The following is a 17,373-nucleotide window of genomic DNA, read 5'->3' on the forward strand; positions in this document are numbered from 1 at the left end:
GCCTCTGCTGTTTCACACCATCATTTCCCTCTTTTACTCTGTGTGGTAACATCCCTAGAGGAAATATTAAAAACGCTGGGGTGTTGTTGTCATACAGTTGTCTACGGCAGCAGATCGTTCTGTGTTTCTACTGGTCAAAGTGACGGCTGTGATGGGAGAATTGGATCTCAGTGAAGGGCAAGTGGTCCATAACTTTAATTTTGGAGACAAAAAATGTAGGCTGAGCGCCCTGTGGTCCATTGCCCAATAGGAAATGTAGAATACTCAAAAGTACTTTAAAAGTGCTTGAGTTACTTTTCTCAGGGAGTAAAGTTGGAAGTACTTTTAAAGTAATTGAGTTACTTTACTCAGGGAGTAACGCAGTAAAGTAACTGGTTACTTTTTTAAAAAAGTAAAGCAGTAACATACTTTGATTACTTTTAAAGTAACCCTTACCCAACACTGGTTGTACAACGTGTGTGGTCACGCATTTCTGGATTTATTGTCATATTTACAACTGTGCATCAGCATCTAAAACCAAGCTACACTTTTTTCCCACTATTATTTTACCAGCCCGTTTCTTTGGCTCTGACTCATATGAATTAAAACAAAGGTTTCATCTGCTTTTGTTCAGCCCATCTTTTTGCGTTGTGCATGACACTCATGCTCATTTTCTGTATAAAATTAATTTCAAAGCTTATAAAACTAGGTGAACAGGGCTCATTGAGTTTTCATTTGCCATGTTTTTTTTCAGTGAGGGAAGATTGTCTTTTCTGGACCTGGACTCAAACTCAAAACAATATTTAATCAGAAGCACAGATTGTTTATTTGAAGTTACAGCTCCCAAAGACAAATGATCATTGCTGAAAATGTGATGTAAAAGCAAATCTGTTCATTTTGAGGCAGAATTGGCAGCCAAACCCTCGGACTTTTACTCAAATGACCCTTCACAAAGCCTAACTCCACTTAATGACTGTTGCTACATCTGTCAAGCTATTCGTTCTCGCATGCCACATAAGCAGTGCACAATGATAACGATGGCAGACTTACCATCAAAATTCCCAGTAATTATTGAAACAATGGGTTCTTTGTAGTAAACAAGAGCAGCTTCTCTGGATTTTGGCAGCTCAAATGACAACTGTCTCTAGCAGCGGTGGTTAGCTTGTGTAAGCTAATGCTAACACATAAACCCCATCGTTTACAGCTGATTGTTTTAATGTTTTGTTTCAAATGAGAACCCTGTAAAAGGGTCATAAATATCACATGATGGCTACATACATGATACCATACTAAAAGATCTGAGACTCAAACTACAGCAGCATTGCCATCAGCCTATAAGAAGGAGTAGTACCGTTCATGTATTGCAGGTCAGAGCCAGCTGTTATTCAAATAAATGAGGTAGCTGCGTGTTTTGATGCAGTGCTGTTGTCTGTTTAAACACTAGGGCTGTACCCAAATATTCGGATATTCGAATATTCCTTTCTATGGTTAGGTATTCGTTTTTTATTTACTTATTATTTTATTTTTTACATATTTTTTGGTGCTAAATGTAGTCTTTTTGTTGTGGGTAAATGTAGGTTATCAATAAAAATCAAAACTTTTAAATTGCATCGTTAAAAATGTGAAAATACAGTATCGCCTACCAACAGAGCTTGTGCGCACGGCACGCTTGAGCGCATCTGTCTGAGGCTGTGGATCAATGCCAAGTTTTACCACTTTATCACTATTCCCTCTAACTTGTAGCAGTTTTTTTGTTATCTTTTGAATTTAATATGAATTATGGAACCGTTTTTGTCAACGTTTGTTTCCCCCGCTTTGTACAATAAATTATTGTTTAAAGTTTCAACAAGTTTCTTTTGGAGTGCGTGACACAAGTGTGTTTTGAAAACGACCGTGGACTGTCACCTGCTCAACGCATCAGTACCTTCGGATGCCATGACAGTAATAGATTATAGATTAATAGATTATAATAATAATGTCAAAATATCATTTACAGACCGATTTAACAGACGATCTCTGCTGCCCGACCCACAGGTCCATTTGCGGGTCCCATGGGTTATGGGTCGACCCATGCATCACTACTCAGCTCAGTCTATAAAGGCTGTGCACAACAGTAGACATTATATTCTATTCAGGCCGGCAGAAACAGCAGCCTATCGGCTCTACAGTGCACGGCACTGCTGATTAACCATTTTATTGCAGCACAGAGTGTCTGCTTCCTACAACTTGTTTCAACGGTTCCGATCAGAAGACAAATTAAACAGGATGACTAGCCAATGTGAAAATCAAAAGAAAGCATAGAATAATGTACTGAAGGAGACTGTTGTGCCATCACATTTTTTTTGTGGTTTGAGAGCAAAGATCCGGTCGCCGCTGTGCAAAACTCCGCAATACAATTAGGTCTGAAAAAACCCCGGAGGAGTGCTTCGCAAGGAGTCTTTGAAAGGAGCCGAGCTTGGTGTAAAACTTGAGAGAGCAGGCAGCACGGCCACAGCAGCACGGACACAGATGCCAAGGGCCACTGCCTGAGCGTTGAGACTGGGTTGAAATAATGCTAGGTTACTAGTGAAGGTAGAAATCTAGTTAGCTGGGCATGCTAACATAGCAACTTACATCAGAGCAGATAAACCCACAGTTTAATCCATTCCTTATGAATTTGCTCTTGTGGTTTCAGTTTTGTAAATGCTAAAAAAGGCAGAACCCCCCAAACACTTGATAATCCCTTTTACTTGAGTGCAGTTCTTCAGCATGTAGAGAAATCCAAAGTGTGACAGGCCTGCCTTGGCTGGTTACAGTTGGTAAACTATGACTGGACAAACACTGTTAAGGGGCACCATTTTACTCACACATTTTCAGTCTACATTCCTCCTATTATTTATATTTGTCTATCACAGCCCCTATGCCCTGCTTTCCCCTGACCACCCATCCCCCTAGCTTTGACTCACTTTAGTATTTCCTTGGAGTGGCCAGTGTTGGAACTCTTTTTGTCAGGTGTCCCGAGGCAGCTTGACTTCAGTAAGGTGTGTGGCCCCCGATCCAGTATCATGGTGGAGGTCGCTGTGGCAATGACAGCCACTGCATCACGTACCCTGGCCTCGATGTTGTAGTCCCATTCGTCATATGATACAGAGATAAGCCCTGGGAAAGAAAGAAAGAGAGATGGTGTGAGGTGAGAGAAAGGCATACATGGAAAGTGGGAGGAAAAAGAAGGTGTAGAAAGAAATATGGAGAAAGATGAAAAAGAAGGGGGGAGAGAGACAGAATGGTGTGAGACAGAGAGGGAGGATACAAATAGGCAGGAAAAGGCAGAGTGCAATGAAAAATAGCCAGAGGGGGAAAGGAAATACAAAAATAAAAGCATTTTAAAGGGGGCTGAAAAGTGGAAAAACAGTGGCAATCACACCTACATCTTAATTTGGTCCAAGCCAGAGTGGAGCTATTTACTTTGCTATTTTCAAAATACAAATGCTGACATAGGTTAAAATCACGTGAAAAAAAAAAAAAAAAAAAAAACTGAATGAGCGTCAGTCGAGACCATGGTCATCTTTCAGCTCATTTTGTCATGCTTGGCTTTTCAAGCATGAGGAACTGCTGGCTATCAGACGTCAGCATTCATTTCTTGCACCCATAAACAACCGTGTTTTCAGGTCATTTTCCATGGCTGGTTTGGATTATGTGTTCACATTTCAAACCTGCACAGTAAATCTAATGGAAAAAGGCAAACCTGCATTTTTAGGCAGCCTTGGTGGACCTATTGGTTTCACATACATGTTAAAACATGAAACTACAGGAGTAGCCTAGATCCTTCAAATAAACATGACTTGTGAGGGAAGGGGTGCATGGGAGAGCCACTGCAAAATGACAAACGGGTCTCTCTGCTGCCTGACCCGATTCCCTAGAGAGATATTTTCAAAACAACATCACTGGGAATTCTCTTAATGATGAACTCCAGTGAGGCCAAAGCTCAGACTATTATTAGCAGTGATGGCCACAATATTAAAAATAAAGCTTGTCAGTCCACATCTATCTCATATTTTTGTGAGATATTGCACAATAAATCGATGTAAAATGAACAGATACGATGAACTAACAAACTATTTATAACCTCACTTACCTGAGGTTAACAGAATTCAGTATGCACCCTACCACTGACTGGAACAGCGTAGTGCAAACACACAAGGAGAATATTTGCATATATGCAAACAAGCCCATCTGTCACTTGTGCACACATTTTAATAGAAAGCTTTTTGAAAACTTACCACAGAATAATGTTATACAGAGTTCAGTGTTTTGCTCTTCAACAATACAGCAAAGGAGTTGCTTAAATGTGTTTAAATCTGGCCCCTCTGATTTAAACGTCTGACCTCTGATTCCCTGTCTACACATTCACTGAGGTCAGTAAATTACATCAAGCAAAGGTGGGAAAGTTGGCCATACTGCATATGCTGAAATTCGAAGTACTTAAAAATTATACTCATATAAATCAACAATATAATACACTGATATGTTTACAGGTCGTCTTATTGCGCAATCAAGGCTACGGTATTCCCCAATGCTTCCAAAAACATTGTGATTCGGGATGTGCCACATTTTAACTAGGGATGCACTGATCCAACTTTGTCCTCTCCTGATACCGATTCCGATATGTTAAGTTGCAATCACAAGGATCTCTGTTTCACTTCCTTTGGTGGCTCCTATAGCGATTAGTAGTAATTGCATTGTGTTAGTTGGCAGACTTTAAGGCTTGAGACCAGGCTGGTGAATTTATTCAAATCAGCTCGTTTTATGAGCCCTGCAGCTGGCAAGATGAAAGGGTTACCACAGCATAGACAGTGTGTGTGTGTGTGTGTGTGCGTGTGTGTGTGTGTGTGTGTGTGTGAGAGAGAGAGAGGACTGATTATTAATGACTGTATCCGGCTTGTCATTTTTCCTGGGAATGTCGCCACAGACAACCAGTTCCTAATACTGCAAATACATCACTGGGTCACAGGCTCGATCAGCATTGTTCAACCTCATGTTAACAGACATGTATGTAAATTACATCTTCAAGATAATAACGTTGAACTTGAACCTGCTGACACCAAGTACCACTCTGATACCAGCGCCTTTACCCCCCCTGTATTTAAAAGGCAGATGCTGTTAGCACTCAGATGTCCATAGGCAACAGTGCTATTTGCAGCTGGAATGTAAATAGCAAATGTGGCTAATTACACCCAACTGTATATTCCTTGGCATCCTTGCAAAACCAAAATATGATGTCAACTACAGTGGGTCTATAGAGCTATTCTGCTTAAGTTCATGTGCACAGTGTGCATTAAACAGCTTTATACATCCTTAACAGAAAATAATAATTCAACTAAGTCTTAAAATAATAAACCAGTGTTGACTCACACAGGACTCAAACCTCATTCTAAGTGAAAGTCCTGTGCTTGACCCATTCATCCACCATGTCTTGCTCAATCCATGGACTGTGTTGCTCTTCACACTACGTCACCTGCCTTTCTGTCAGTACATTTGTGAGTTTTTTCACGTAAATCTACCACTTTAATCTCAGAGAATATTTGACATTGGCTAGTAGTAGCCCTAACCATGACCTCTTTGCCCTTATCCTAACCGCCATTTGACCATGACGCATCAACATGAGGAGTACTAGAAAATCAATGCACACAGTGGGATCCATAATAACTAGGGCTGTCAAAAGATTAATCTTCTAATCATGCTTAATCACTGAATTTCAATAGTTAATCGCGACTGATGGCATTTTTAATCGTATGTTTAAAATCCATTATTTTGCATTTCAAAACAATTTTGAAGTCCATATTAACAAGGTAAAGCTGTTTTTACCAGAGTGTCTTGATTGGGAATCAAATAAATGCAAAGAAATTTACTTTATGATCTTGACTTCTGGTTTTATGTAAACAACTTCAAAGTGCTTATTTTGTGAAAAACAGTGTTGTTTATTTTTGTGGGTTTTTTTTTTTTTTTTTTTTTTTTTTGAGAAAGTGGAGTGACTCCCATATCATTTTGATTACTCACTAACATCCAATGATCCTCAGGTAATGCAACAGCATTTGCACTTTTCAGGAGGTTCAGTTTAGTTGCTTTTTCTGATTCATACAGGTCCTGTATGCATTAAACTATTGTTCCCCATGACGGTAAGGCATATGACTAGGTTCAATGTGCAAACCTAATGATGCTCCCTTAATACATAATATACTTGTGCAGTAGTGTGTCTGTGTCACTCTGCAGTTACACCTCCAAAGTCCCGGCTGGCAGTGGGGTTTCTGTGAAGTGCTGCAAAGTCTGACTGATTCAAAATACACCTTAAACATTATAAAACATGGCTTGATAGCCACAATTCAACTATACAAATTGGCTTCATTATAACTCGCACGATTTACAGACAAAACCGTTTTTCCCCACAAATACAACATGCTAACGTTATTAGCACAAGTCTATTGTATTTTACATTGTATAAATTAGTCTAGCAGCATTCTCCTCTACTCATATGAAGCCGGGATAAATAACAAACAGGTCTTAAAATGCAGGTCTGCAGTCAGTGTTCACCCTAACCCCCTAATTCCCACACTATACCCACAAAATAGTGCTTTGCCAGTTTTGGCATTGTGGTTATCGCTGACATCAGTCTGATCAGCTTCACCTGTATGCTCAGATTATACGTAGTAGCTCAAACTCAAAGTACTTCAGTGATATCTTAATTCTGTTTGACACAAGGTGACAACTGAACCTACTGTGAGGTTTTTTAAAATGAAAGATGCCATTCAAAACCGCAGTGGTAACTTATTTTACCTCACTGCGGTACCAGGGAGTCGCTGCTGCTATGCATACAATTACTAACAAAAATAACTTGTTTGACCGCCCTAATAACAACACTTCGTAGGGATGGGTTTAAATAACTGCAGTATGACTACTCTCACCTGGGTGCATATAGAGATAACTGTTATGTTATGTTATGTTATGTTATGTTATACACTGCTGTGGCAAAATATTGAGTTGACAGTCCAAAGTGACTACATTTATGTAACTGATAGCAGAAACACTACATTTTATAATGTCATTACATGCCGTTTACTTGAGAAAGAACAGCAGAGACATGAGATGATATTAGGGGAAAGAGATAGGGAATCAAATGTGATGAAGGTCCCCAGCTGGAGTCACACTGGGCTCGGTGAATTTTGTGCCCAGCCTCAGTTACAGGGGCGTCCCAACATCCATAAACTACTGAAGTGAAAATAGAAAAGTTTTGTTTTAAACTTATCATTATGATGTAAATGTTGATTGCCCAATGTAATAGCACCATCTACATTTAGATTGGTTTCCTGTAAGCCTCACTTTCACTTTTCAATTTGAAGGGAACTATTTGGATTGTTTTACAGTTAAAAGAAGATGCTTGATTGCAGAAAGCATCAAGAGGGATCCAAAGATGCACTTTATTAAAAGCTATACTATATAACTGCAACTATAACAGCGCACCAGATCTAATCACTCCAAATCAGGCCACTAAAGCTGTGAGGGTATGTTTATGAACGACCCCTGGAAAAATCACTCTCCAGTCTAGTCAAGTGGTCTCAATTTTGAAATCAGCTAATAATACCAGTGATTGAAGGGGGAAGAGAGAGAGAGAGGGGTCGTTTGGTGTTATTTGTTTAAGCTGTGATTACAAATAAAGCATCATAATTAATTTGGCAAGGGTGACTTAATGTTTAAAATTTGTCACATGGCACTTAATGATCTTTTTCTGCAAAGCCTTAATTAGCTACATTTTTTTCAGTCACCAATGGTATGATACTTATAGCATATGAGATCTCCGTTCAAACCCTGTCTGATCTGGGGCCAGTTTCACAAACATATTTTTGACTGGTGTCAAGTGTCAGACCAGTCTTAATGCCGCTGTTAGATTATTCTGGACAGTTTTTTCTTATTCTAAAACAAAAAGTTAGCAACCCTACCCCAGGCTAACTGTGGACTAAGAGCCATGTTTCCATCGTAACAACCTGCTGCCTAGTAGCAAAACATGGGGAAAAAAAACATTATCATGTGGTTCATAATTTGTGGTTTGCTAACAATGTTGTGGAGTGAGCAGTAAAGGAGGAAAATAGTTTTTAGAGACTGCAGTAAAATTTGGAAACTATTCTGACTCTGACAGATGTCCTAGTGAAAGGGGAGCTATTATGATAACGTTTTTTGGTTTGCACTTGTATTTTGGGTTTTTACTAGAATATGTCCACGTGCTTTAATGTTCAAAAAAACACTTCATCTTCTTCATACTGTCTGTTTTAGGACACCTGTATTCACCCTCTGTCTGAAATGCTATGTTTTCACCCATAAGCCTCCCCTCCCGAAAAGGCCCAGTCTGCTCTAATTAATCAGCATTTCTGGGTCTTCCGTGCTCTTGGCGGCTTTCCTGCACCATCATTGCAGCTGGGGAAAGACTGTGACAGAGAACTGTGGCACTTTCTACTCTGAAAAATCACTAATAAAAGCTTCAGAACCAGAATCTTCACAACCCAACATGCTCCAGCAGGAATACGATTTAAAATTAGAGAAAAATCAGTAACATTGGCCACCAAGATTACAGGTTTCACTGATGTTAGCATGTAGCTTCATGTAGCAGTGTAGGCTACGTAATGTAAACACTTGCAGTAGCGTCCCTGGTGGAGAAGAACATATAAAGAAACTGTTGACAAGCTGACATCAGCTTGTCTCGATAGTATAAAAAACGTTAGAAACAGAGCATTCAGACTGTCTAAACTAAGGTTTTTGCCCACAGGGATTACTGATATATACGTACCTAATTATTTGACACTTTGGCCAAGGTTAATATGAACATCTGACATTGTGACACAGTGTATATGAGAGAAAATAAGGAATAGCATGACAGATCCCCTTTAAGATAGTCAAGAACTAAACTGCTTTGTGCAATGGATGAATTTAGATGTCTATTTTAAGTCTGACTAGCAGTTAGATTTAAGTCAAAGTCTGTTTTTGTGAAACCAGCCTGTGGTGTTTGGGTGTACCTGTAGGGAAGACTGAGGGAACGTGGTCTGCATCTCCAGCCACCAGCGAGGGCACGATCCAGGTGAAGCCATAACCTGTGAGGCCCACAGAATGGGCCACCTCGAAGATAGTGGTCGCCTCCTCTTTAGTGCAGTAGAGCAGAATAACAGGGCTTTGCAATTTCTTTAGCTGGTTCTGAATCTTGGAGTCTCCATCGTCCACTGACATGTCCAGTAGGAAGACTTCTTCTAGCTCCCAGCCCACGAAGCTGTTATCGATGGTACTGCGGACCTGGATAGGAAAGGGAGACGTGGTTTAAAAAAGTGTAGGCTGCACACATACAGTGAAGTTGTTCAGAAGAGATACTGGAACAAAACTGACTGAGATGTGTCCTCCTCCAGCTCCCAGATTGCAAAGCTGTTCTGTATTAACACATCTCTTGGGAGTAGGACACAGCGGTCGATTTAAGAAAAAAAAATGTAGCAAGAGCGAGGTTAGGTAATCTCTTTTCCCAAATCTAAAAGCTATATCCTCATACCCACTGACAAAACTGTCATGCAGATAGCAATATGTGATTTTTAGGATTGTGATCCCTAACATATAAATGGGATTTAGATGAAATAAATATTAACTAGCTGTAACAGTGGGGCTGGTATTGTTTTCACCTTGTAAGTCTGTGTGTGTGTGTGTGTGTGTGTGTGTGTGTGTGTGGGTCATCATGGCAAAATATGGTCCTGAAGACACGTGTTGAAGCGGGAAGTACCACAGAAACTGTTTTGAGCCAGGTTTTGGACAGATTTTGTAAACACGATAGCTTTACAAGAGTGCAAGATGCACTCACTAAACTTGACAGGCGTGTAGTTTGGATTACAATGAAAGCTGAGTTCGAAGATGGGTGTGGTCCAAGCAAGGGTGTTGCTTTACGCCCTTAACCCATATTCATTTTAAGTTGCTGATTGCTGTATCCAAGTTTCAATTAATTATTCCTGTCTACTGATCCAGTGCAATCTAGGGCATACTGAAAAAATCTGGCACAGTTCACCTGTTATGCCAAACTCACTGCTCTCATGTCATGTGTTTCATTGCACCAAACACACCAATTTGAAGTTGTGGCTATTGTGATCCCATCGCAAGACGGTCTTTAGTTTTGTTTTTTGTTTTGTGTGTCAGGGTGACACAGTAATGGATATTCAACAGGTGTTATACAGAATGAGTAACAGGCAGAACAAGGCATTTTGTGTGCAGTATATCCCATTATAACACTCAATTTCTTTGTATTGGAGGGAAGAAAAAGAAACCTTGAATCTTTGTGTGCTTGATACTTGCTTGAGAGAGGACAGCAGGATAGAATGAGATTCATGATACTGGTTATAACATAAGCTTTTCTTCCAGCTTGTTTCAATAAGGCTTTGAGTAGTCTGTTTTCACAATATTTTCAGATACTGTGCAGATATACAGTTTGTTTAACAGTAACCTTACCAGTTGATATATATGCATTATACACATTCAACATGAAGCTAATGAACTATGGATACTAAACTCTCTTTCATAACCTCCATTTAGATGATGAATATATATTCCTTTTCTTTTAAACCAGATTGTTACTCTAACTTTGTTCAAAGGAAAGGCCCTGCCATTGCTGCAACATTATTGAGAAATATGATTAGCTGACTTTCAATAACTTTTTATTCATTTCAGATGTGTGTCTGATGTTCAAAGTAATTCAGGATCTCATACTATCCCCTTTAAAGAGTCTGTTCTGAGCCCTGGAGATAAGGAGGCTGAAGCCTCACTGAGTGGCTGCATTCAAAAAGACATGCTCGGCCAATCTGTCTTTTCCATTAAAGCAATCAGAAAATGGAACTCGCTACCCACTTACATCAGACTCCACCAAACCTTATCATTTTTAAAAGCTTGAAATTATGGCTTAAAACCAGACAATCGTGTCCTCAGAAATAGTTGCTTTTTGTTAGGATTATTTCATCAATTGTACATAGTCCTAGCTAAATAGCAAAATATATATAAAAAACATAGCTAAGACACACATCGTATCAAAGGATAAGAAAACAATATGAAAACTACAGTATTTGTCAGGCCTCTTATAATGGGTCCCCATAAAGACAAAAGTAATAACACCTAATGTGGCTGAGACCCAGAGTGAAAGTGAATCTCTCATTTGAATCCACGGTTGAAAAAGTTTACAGGCATTAGATGTATAATAAGTATCCTGCTGCTTCTGGAGTCAGCTTTTATCAAAGGAATACATTCATTTTAGCAGATAATATTCTTACTGTCGAGTGGTATATCAGGTATAAAGGTAGTGCATACACACCTACCGCTATATGCCCATATGCTATAGACTGTTTCGAGTGCATGCTGTATATCACATGTATGTCTTCATTAAAGTGTCTGTTTATGTCTTTATTTACCTTGTTGACAAAGTCCTGGTGGCCAGGGTAGTACGTAGTGACTATGGAGAAGATGTACCAGTCATACTCCTCCATGATGTTCAACATGACGGAGGCCTGCTGCTCAATGGACGGACCAAACTGGAAAAACATGGAGTTGTCGTCCTGGAAACCAGAGACAGGAAGCCAATCAGCAAACAAGGTCATGAGTCATGTGGCATGAGAGAGAACTGGAAGGTAGGGCACAGATGATTGTGGAGCGTGTCCAGCTACTGCAAGCCTCAGGAACAAATCTAGTCCTGTTTATAGCTCAGAGTTGTGTTCTATCTGTGTATGCTCTGTAACTGCACGAATGAATATGCAGCAGTAAGACATGTTTTTCATTCATCTACTGTATTTATGATGTTTTAATCCAATACTTTTTTCTTCTGAGCAACGTCAAAGAAGGATTTTCCACTAGTACGAATATTCAAACACAGACAAGGTGACTCATTCATTATAAAGGACCCCTATGAAAGATATAATAGCACATTAAATATGCTACAGAGAGCACAATAGGTATTAAATGTAGGCAGGTATTAGGTTTTAACGATATTAAATGAAGGTTACCAAATGTGTGGACAGACATCTCTTTTTTTTCCAAGGAGAGAGAAAGAAGAGATGAAGTAAGAAGAGCTCTTGGCACTCCAGGAATCTAGTGCCATGCATTGGTCAAGGGCAGGTCAGTCACCCATGTAAAACTGCCAAGCAACTCATCGGGACACAGAAGTCAAGACAGATTATTCATAAGTGTTAGTGACTGGAGGCGACATGGCAGAGGGGCTGTAATGAGAACAGCATCATGTCTGGGTTCTTCTGTGTGTCCAGCGTGAAATATATTGTTGAAAGTTGACTGAGATGACTGGAGGTGTTGGGTCACGCTTAAACATGGTCACTGCTTCAGTGATTCATAGTTTACATTGCTCAAGAAGTCAAGTAAGTGTTTATACTGTATAGTTCAACATCTTGAGAAATGAGTCAAATGAGAAGATTGACATCACTCTCATGTTTGGGTGTTAAATACAGGGCTGCAGGAAGTTGTTAGCCTAGCTTAGCATAAAGACTAGAAACAGGCAAGCAGCAAGCCGAGTTCTTTTCAAAGTGAGAAGCCGACAGCCATGAAATAGGCACAGCAGTTCTTTGAGCTAAATGATAATGTCAGCGTGCTAACGTCTTCACAATGGCAATGCGAACATGCCATGGTGTACCATGTTCACCATCTTAGTTTAGCATGTTAGCATTAAATACAAAGTATTTGATCAAAAACTAGAGTATAGGATACATTTTGACATGATGATGTTAATAAAAAGTTAAAGGATCACCAAAGTCATTACCATTTATCCTCTGGGGAGGAAGAATGTCAGAAGCAAGTGTAATAGCAATCCATCCAAAAGTTGCTAAGACATTTTACTCAAAACCACAATTGTGAACCTCATGGTGACGCTAGGGGAAAAGCCGTGAGAAAGCAAAAGTTATTAGGATTCATCCTCTGGGGAAAATGAATGCCTGTACAAAATCAAATAGTAATTCATCCAATAGACATAGTTGAGATATTTCAATCTGGACCAAAGTAGTGGTGGACCATCCCTAGAGCCTAGAGTCTAGCAATGGCTACAAAGACACATAATACCACCTCCAGAGCAACAATTGAAACTAAATGTAAAAAATCACTAATAGTTAGATTTTTGTTGATGTACAATGCCTGTACTATAAAGCAAGTTCAACATACCCAGGATATCTGTTTGTTATCTAGCGTAACTTACACTGGCCGTATAACACTAGCGGTATAACAACTCTGAAAACTGAGTTTTCCTCTCCAGTCATTGGCGCATTCATGTGAAAAAGGTGGCATTGTTAATTACTAGTGAAATCATCAGAAGCATGAATGAAGTATTTCACATGATATGAGATTTAACAGTGACACTTGTTACCCACAAGAATTTTCTGCTTTAAGGAAAGCAAAAAGTCATATTCACCAGACTGAAATGTAAAAGACTGTAATCTTACAACAGCATGAGAAGATGTAGAAATACTAGATATGTTAAAAGTAGGCAAAGGCTTCAAAATATGAGTAGGTGTTATTATGAATTCAGTGTAGAATAAATGTTTTTTGCTATTTAGTTGGATGATGAAGAAACCTCTCTGAAGATGTCACATAAAAACACCTCAAAGTAATTCCAGACTGTTTCTGCTGCTGAAGAGTGGAAAAGTAGTTAATGACTGATGAGTCTATCTGACCGTAATGTTGCATTTATAATCAAGGGAGCCAATTAATAGTGTGTAGATTATTTTTCTTATAAAAGACACGCTTTTTATTTTTAGCTCTCCTCACACAGGTGTCCCATGTTATTCTGAGTTGCAGTGATGAAATCAGAGTGCACAATCAGCCACACTGTCAGCTATCACTCCAGGGAAAAAATAAACTTCACACAATTAAAATGCAGCTACAATCATCATTATGTGTTTAGTGTTGTAAACAATGTCTCTGTTTGTTAGAGGCTCTATTTTAAAACCAGTGAAAAGCTTGGAAAAATAAAATGATTCTACTGACTTAAAAAATATATACACTCTTTTCACCTGTCATTCGGGACTTTTGTCCATGTTTAGATAGTCTTTAACAGTGATCTGACTGATCAGTGGTTGGGATGCTGACAGGCTGTGAGCCAATCCTCTGTAGCAGGTTAGCTGTTCAGAATAAGTTGCCACAGTGATTTATCCTGGTAAAAATTGAACCAGCTTTGTAGTACTGAAAACCCTGAGTTAACCCTGAGGTTACCTTGCTAACCTCAAACCCTGCTCCGTAGTACAGGCCTCTGGTCAGACAACGTGATTTAGGGGTATTGGTAGGCACAATTCTTTAACTTTGGGGAGAGTCAGACTAGCTGTTTCCCCCTGCCTTTAGTCATAATGCTAAGCTAGTCTATCAGCTCATACTACAGTATCCTAATCTAACTCACCTTCAAATCCATCATCTTTGCAGTTTACTTACTCTTCAGTGTGCATACAGAATATGATTAAAATCTAGGTGAAATCAAGGACCTTGCACACATCACAGAATGATCAGTAAGAACTACAGAAAATGGTTTTTTAATCAATTATCTCACTTCACTTATTTTCAGCATTTATTTTAAATTGAAAGCCAAAGTTCACTCTTCAGTGACTGTTTACATGTGCCCCCCAGAACAACTTACACTTGCATGCACTGCTACACTCTGTTTATGTTTCATGTTCATGTGCATGTGCATTCATACACATACGTGAACTAGGCGTATTAATCCACGTGTGCAATCGGTCATACATGTTAGTCATACAGGAGGCTGAGCACTGCTCGAGTTAAGTGTGCTGACTCCACTCTACATCAGAACCCATCTCCCCCTTCCTCTGCTTTCTTTTACCCACAGGGACAGAAATGATCTGTTTCCTACTTTTCACTGTAATGAGGTAATAACGTTGCCGTGTCAAGTGATGGTGGAGGGATCGGCAGTAGTGGAAACGAGGGGGGGGGCGTGCGTGTGTGCACACAGACTGAAACCTGCCGTTTTACCTACACTGACAGTAAATACGCTCCACTCTTCTCAGGAAGGTAATGAAGGTATTCTCAGGCATGAACGACAGCTAATGCAGCATTCACCTCTAACCTCACACTTCCATCATTGTTTTAACATTTCAGCTTCAACATGCTTTTAAATGACTTGTTCTACATGTACTTTACCCTGACATTATTATTCTATCTGTGGATCCAGTCATTTTTCTATAACCACATTCACTATCCCTCCCCACTGTTCACCACACACACACAAACCTCTTCCTGTCTTTAAAGGTTGAAGCTGGGGGTAATCTTTGTTTTTTGTTTTTTTTTTGCTGCCCACAAATCCCTTAAAAAGATCAAAACTAACAATGAGTTGATCCCACTAACAAGCATTGTCTAGCCAAAGCCTGATATAGCTTATTCCTTTGTGCCACAGACCTTCAAAGACTAATAAAAACATATCAGCTGAGCCCTTTTAAAAGCTAAATTACATATTTATGACCCATTTTAAAAGATTTGCATCTTTAGCAGGAACATATTAGCTTGAGAATGGGTTGCACTGACCAGGTATGTAAGCTGAAAAGACTAGACAGGTGGACGAGATGGTTTTAGTCTTTTCATAGGCTTTGCTGAAAGCATGAAAAATATAAAATAACACCAACCTTATCCTTTAAAGGTCAGTTCACATAAAAAAGACAAAACATACTGGCTCACCTTTGCTGCAGTTTGGTTTTATTTGCCACGATTCTGAGCTATTTCTGAGTTGCTGCCTCATCTCTTCTTTACAGTGAAGGTGGTTTGTCATGCTCTTAGCACTAAAAAGTTATACCAAAGAAATCAACAGCAACATCTCTTCTCAGAAAAAATGGATAATTAACAGAACTGTCAATAGTTAACATAAGGACTATTTCTTCAGCACAAGGCAATGGCCACAATTGAGGACACCAAGGTAATTTCCTGAATATCTTATTTATTTATGTATTCATCGTGTTTGACTTTAGGGAGGGAGGTTCAAATTTACAATTAAAAACTAACACATGGTGGTTATTTCATAAGCTGTTTCCACTATTCTTTCGCCGGGTTCAGACAGCAGGCAGAAGTGAAAGCACATTGATGCGTCAGTTCTCTCACTCGCAGTAGCCTGGCCGTTCACAATTTCTTTAAAAGAGCAATTCTGCTCCTCTGCTCTTTAGTAATCACAGGTAGAGCTAATCTTTATCATGGGTAAGTAATAACCTCATGCATTTATAACACAAAGCTGTCTATGTGTTCCTGGTTAACAACTGTACATGTATGTCCGCTTCTGGAGCGTCTAGAGTTTTTATCAGAGTAAACACTGAATGAATGGCCACACTATAAAAAAAGTGTTTGTTACCAGTGCAGTGTAGTTAGGTCTGTAGCTTGTAGATGCACAACAGACAGATTACAACCAAAATAATGTGTAAATCCAGTTTTGATGTTTTTTGATTTGGTTGGCAAATATGGGGTGTATATTTTATCACTTATCATAATTAGATCATTAATCATATCATATAATGCATCCTTTATATTGTTTGTAATAGATAGTAAGTGTGTTTACCTGCCAGATGTGCGTGTGGCTCATGGAGAAATTAGACCAGACACATAAACTATTGCTGCAGATCGTGAGCTGGCTGTGCAGCTCTGTGCCACAACACGTACTCTCTCAACAAACCAATTGCCCAATTTATGGGCTCCAAAATGAAGCAGACAGCTCTTTGCAGTGCTTCATGGTGCTCCTGCCTCCTGCTTGAACCCGGCGATCAAAATATGACTATGCATTCATTTATGCATTTAGCATTTCTCCAACAGTATTTATTGTATTCCTGGCAGTGAGGATGACAGACTTTATTATAGACTTTTATGTATAATTAAAGAGTTAATTGAATAAATAAAAATGTGAAAAAACAAGTTATAAAATAAATAAAGTTGAGATCTGCTTTTTGGTTTCTGATCATTGTCTGAGGGAGGTCTGGTGTGTATTGGGTGCGTCTAAAATTCTGACTGCAGCTGTACAAAGTAGTTTCAGTGAAAACGTCTCTGTTCTGGATATTCCTGGCCAACCAGGACATTGTTTTTGGAAAGATACGTTAATGATAAATTATTTAAATGCAATTTTCCAATGCTTTCAACCTCCCTTGTATTTGTGTGGCAGCAGAAATCTGAGACATAAATATCTGAAATCTTAGACAAATCAAAACAAAACTACTTGCATGGTCAGATACCACTAAAGGCAGCTGGGTAAATTTATATTTTATTTGAGTGAGCTGACTTTCCTCAGCTGGACTTTATATTTTTCTGTCTTAAACGTGTCCAGTTTCAGATACCACCCCTTTTTTTCATCACTGAGTTATTCTGCTGTTCTGGATCTTGCTTTTTTCA

At 39.2% G+C, this 17,373-nt stretch overlaps 1 protein-coding gene across 6 annotated transcripts in view; it reads right to left on the reverse strand.

Moving 5' to 3' along the window:
* The window catches only part of grin2bb (glutamate receptor, ionotropic, N-methyl D-aspartate 2B, genome duplicate b), a 140,883-nt gene that overhangs the window by 47,168 nt on the left and 76,342 nt on the right, over positions 1-17,373 (reverse strand). For all 6 annotated transcript variants that reach the window (XM_033624417.2, XM_078164883.1, XM_078164882.1 and 3 more), the window contains 3 exons: positions 11,427-11,570; positions 9,018-9,288; positions 2,925-3,117 (listed from right to left, as the gene is read on the reverse strand). In XM_033624417.2, coding sequence (XP_033480308.2) covers positions 2,925-3,117; positions 9,018-9,288; positions 11,427-11,570 — 608 coding nt within the window. The remainder of the gene's footprint in view (positions 1-2,924; positions 3,118-9,017; positions 9,289-11,426; positions 11,571-17,373) is intronic.

Source organism: Epinephelus lanceolatus, chromosome 3 (assembly GCF_041903045.1).
Source record: "Epinephelus lanceolatus isolate andai-2023 chromosome 3, ASM4190304v1, whole genome shotgun sequence".
In the NCBI taxonomy this organism is placed as follows: domain Eukaryota; kingdom Metazoa; phylum Chordata; class Actinopteri; order Perciformes; family Serranidae; genus Epinephelus; species Epinephelus lanceolatus.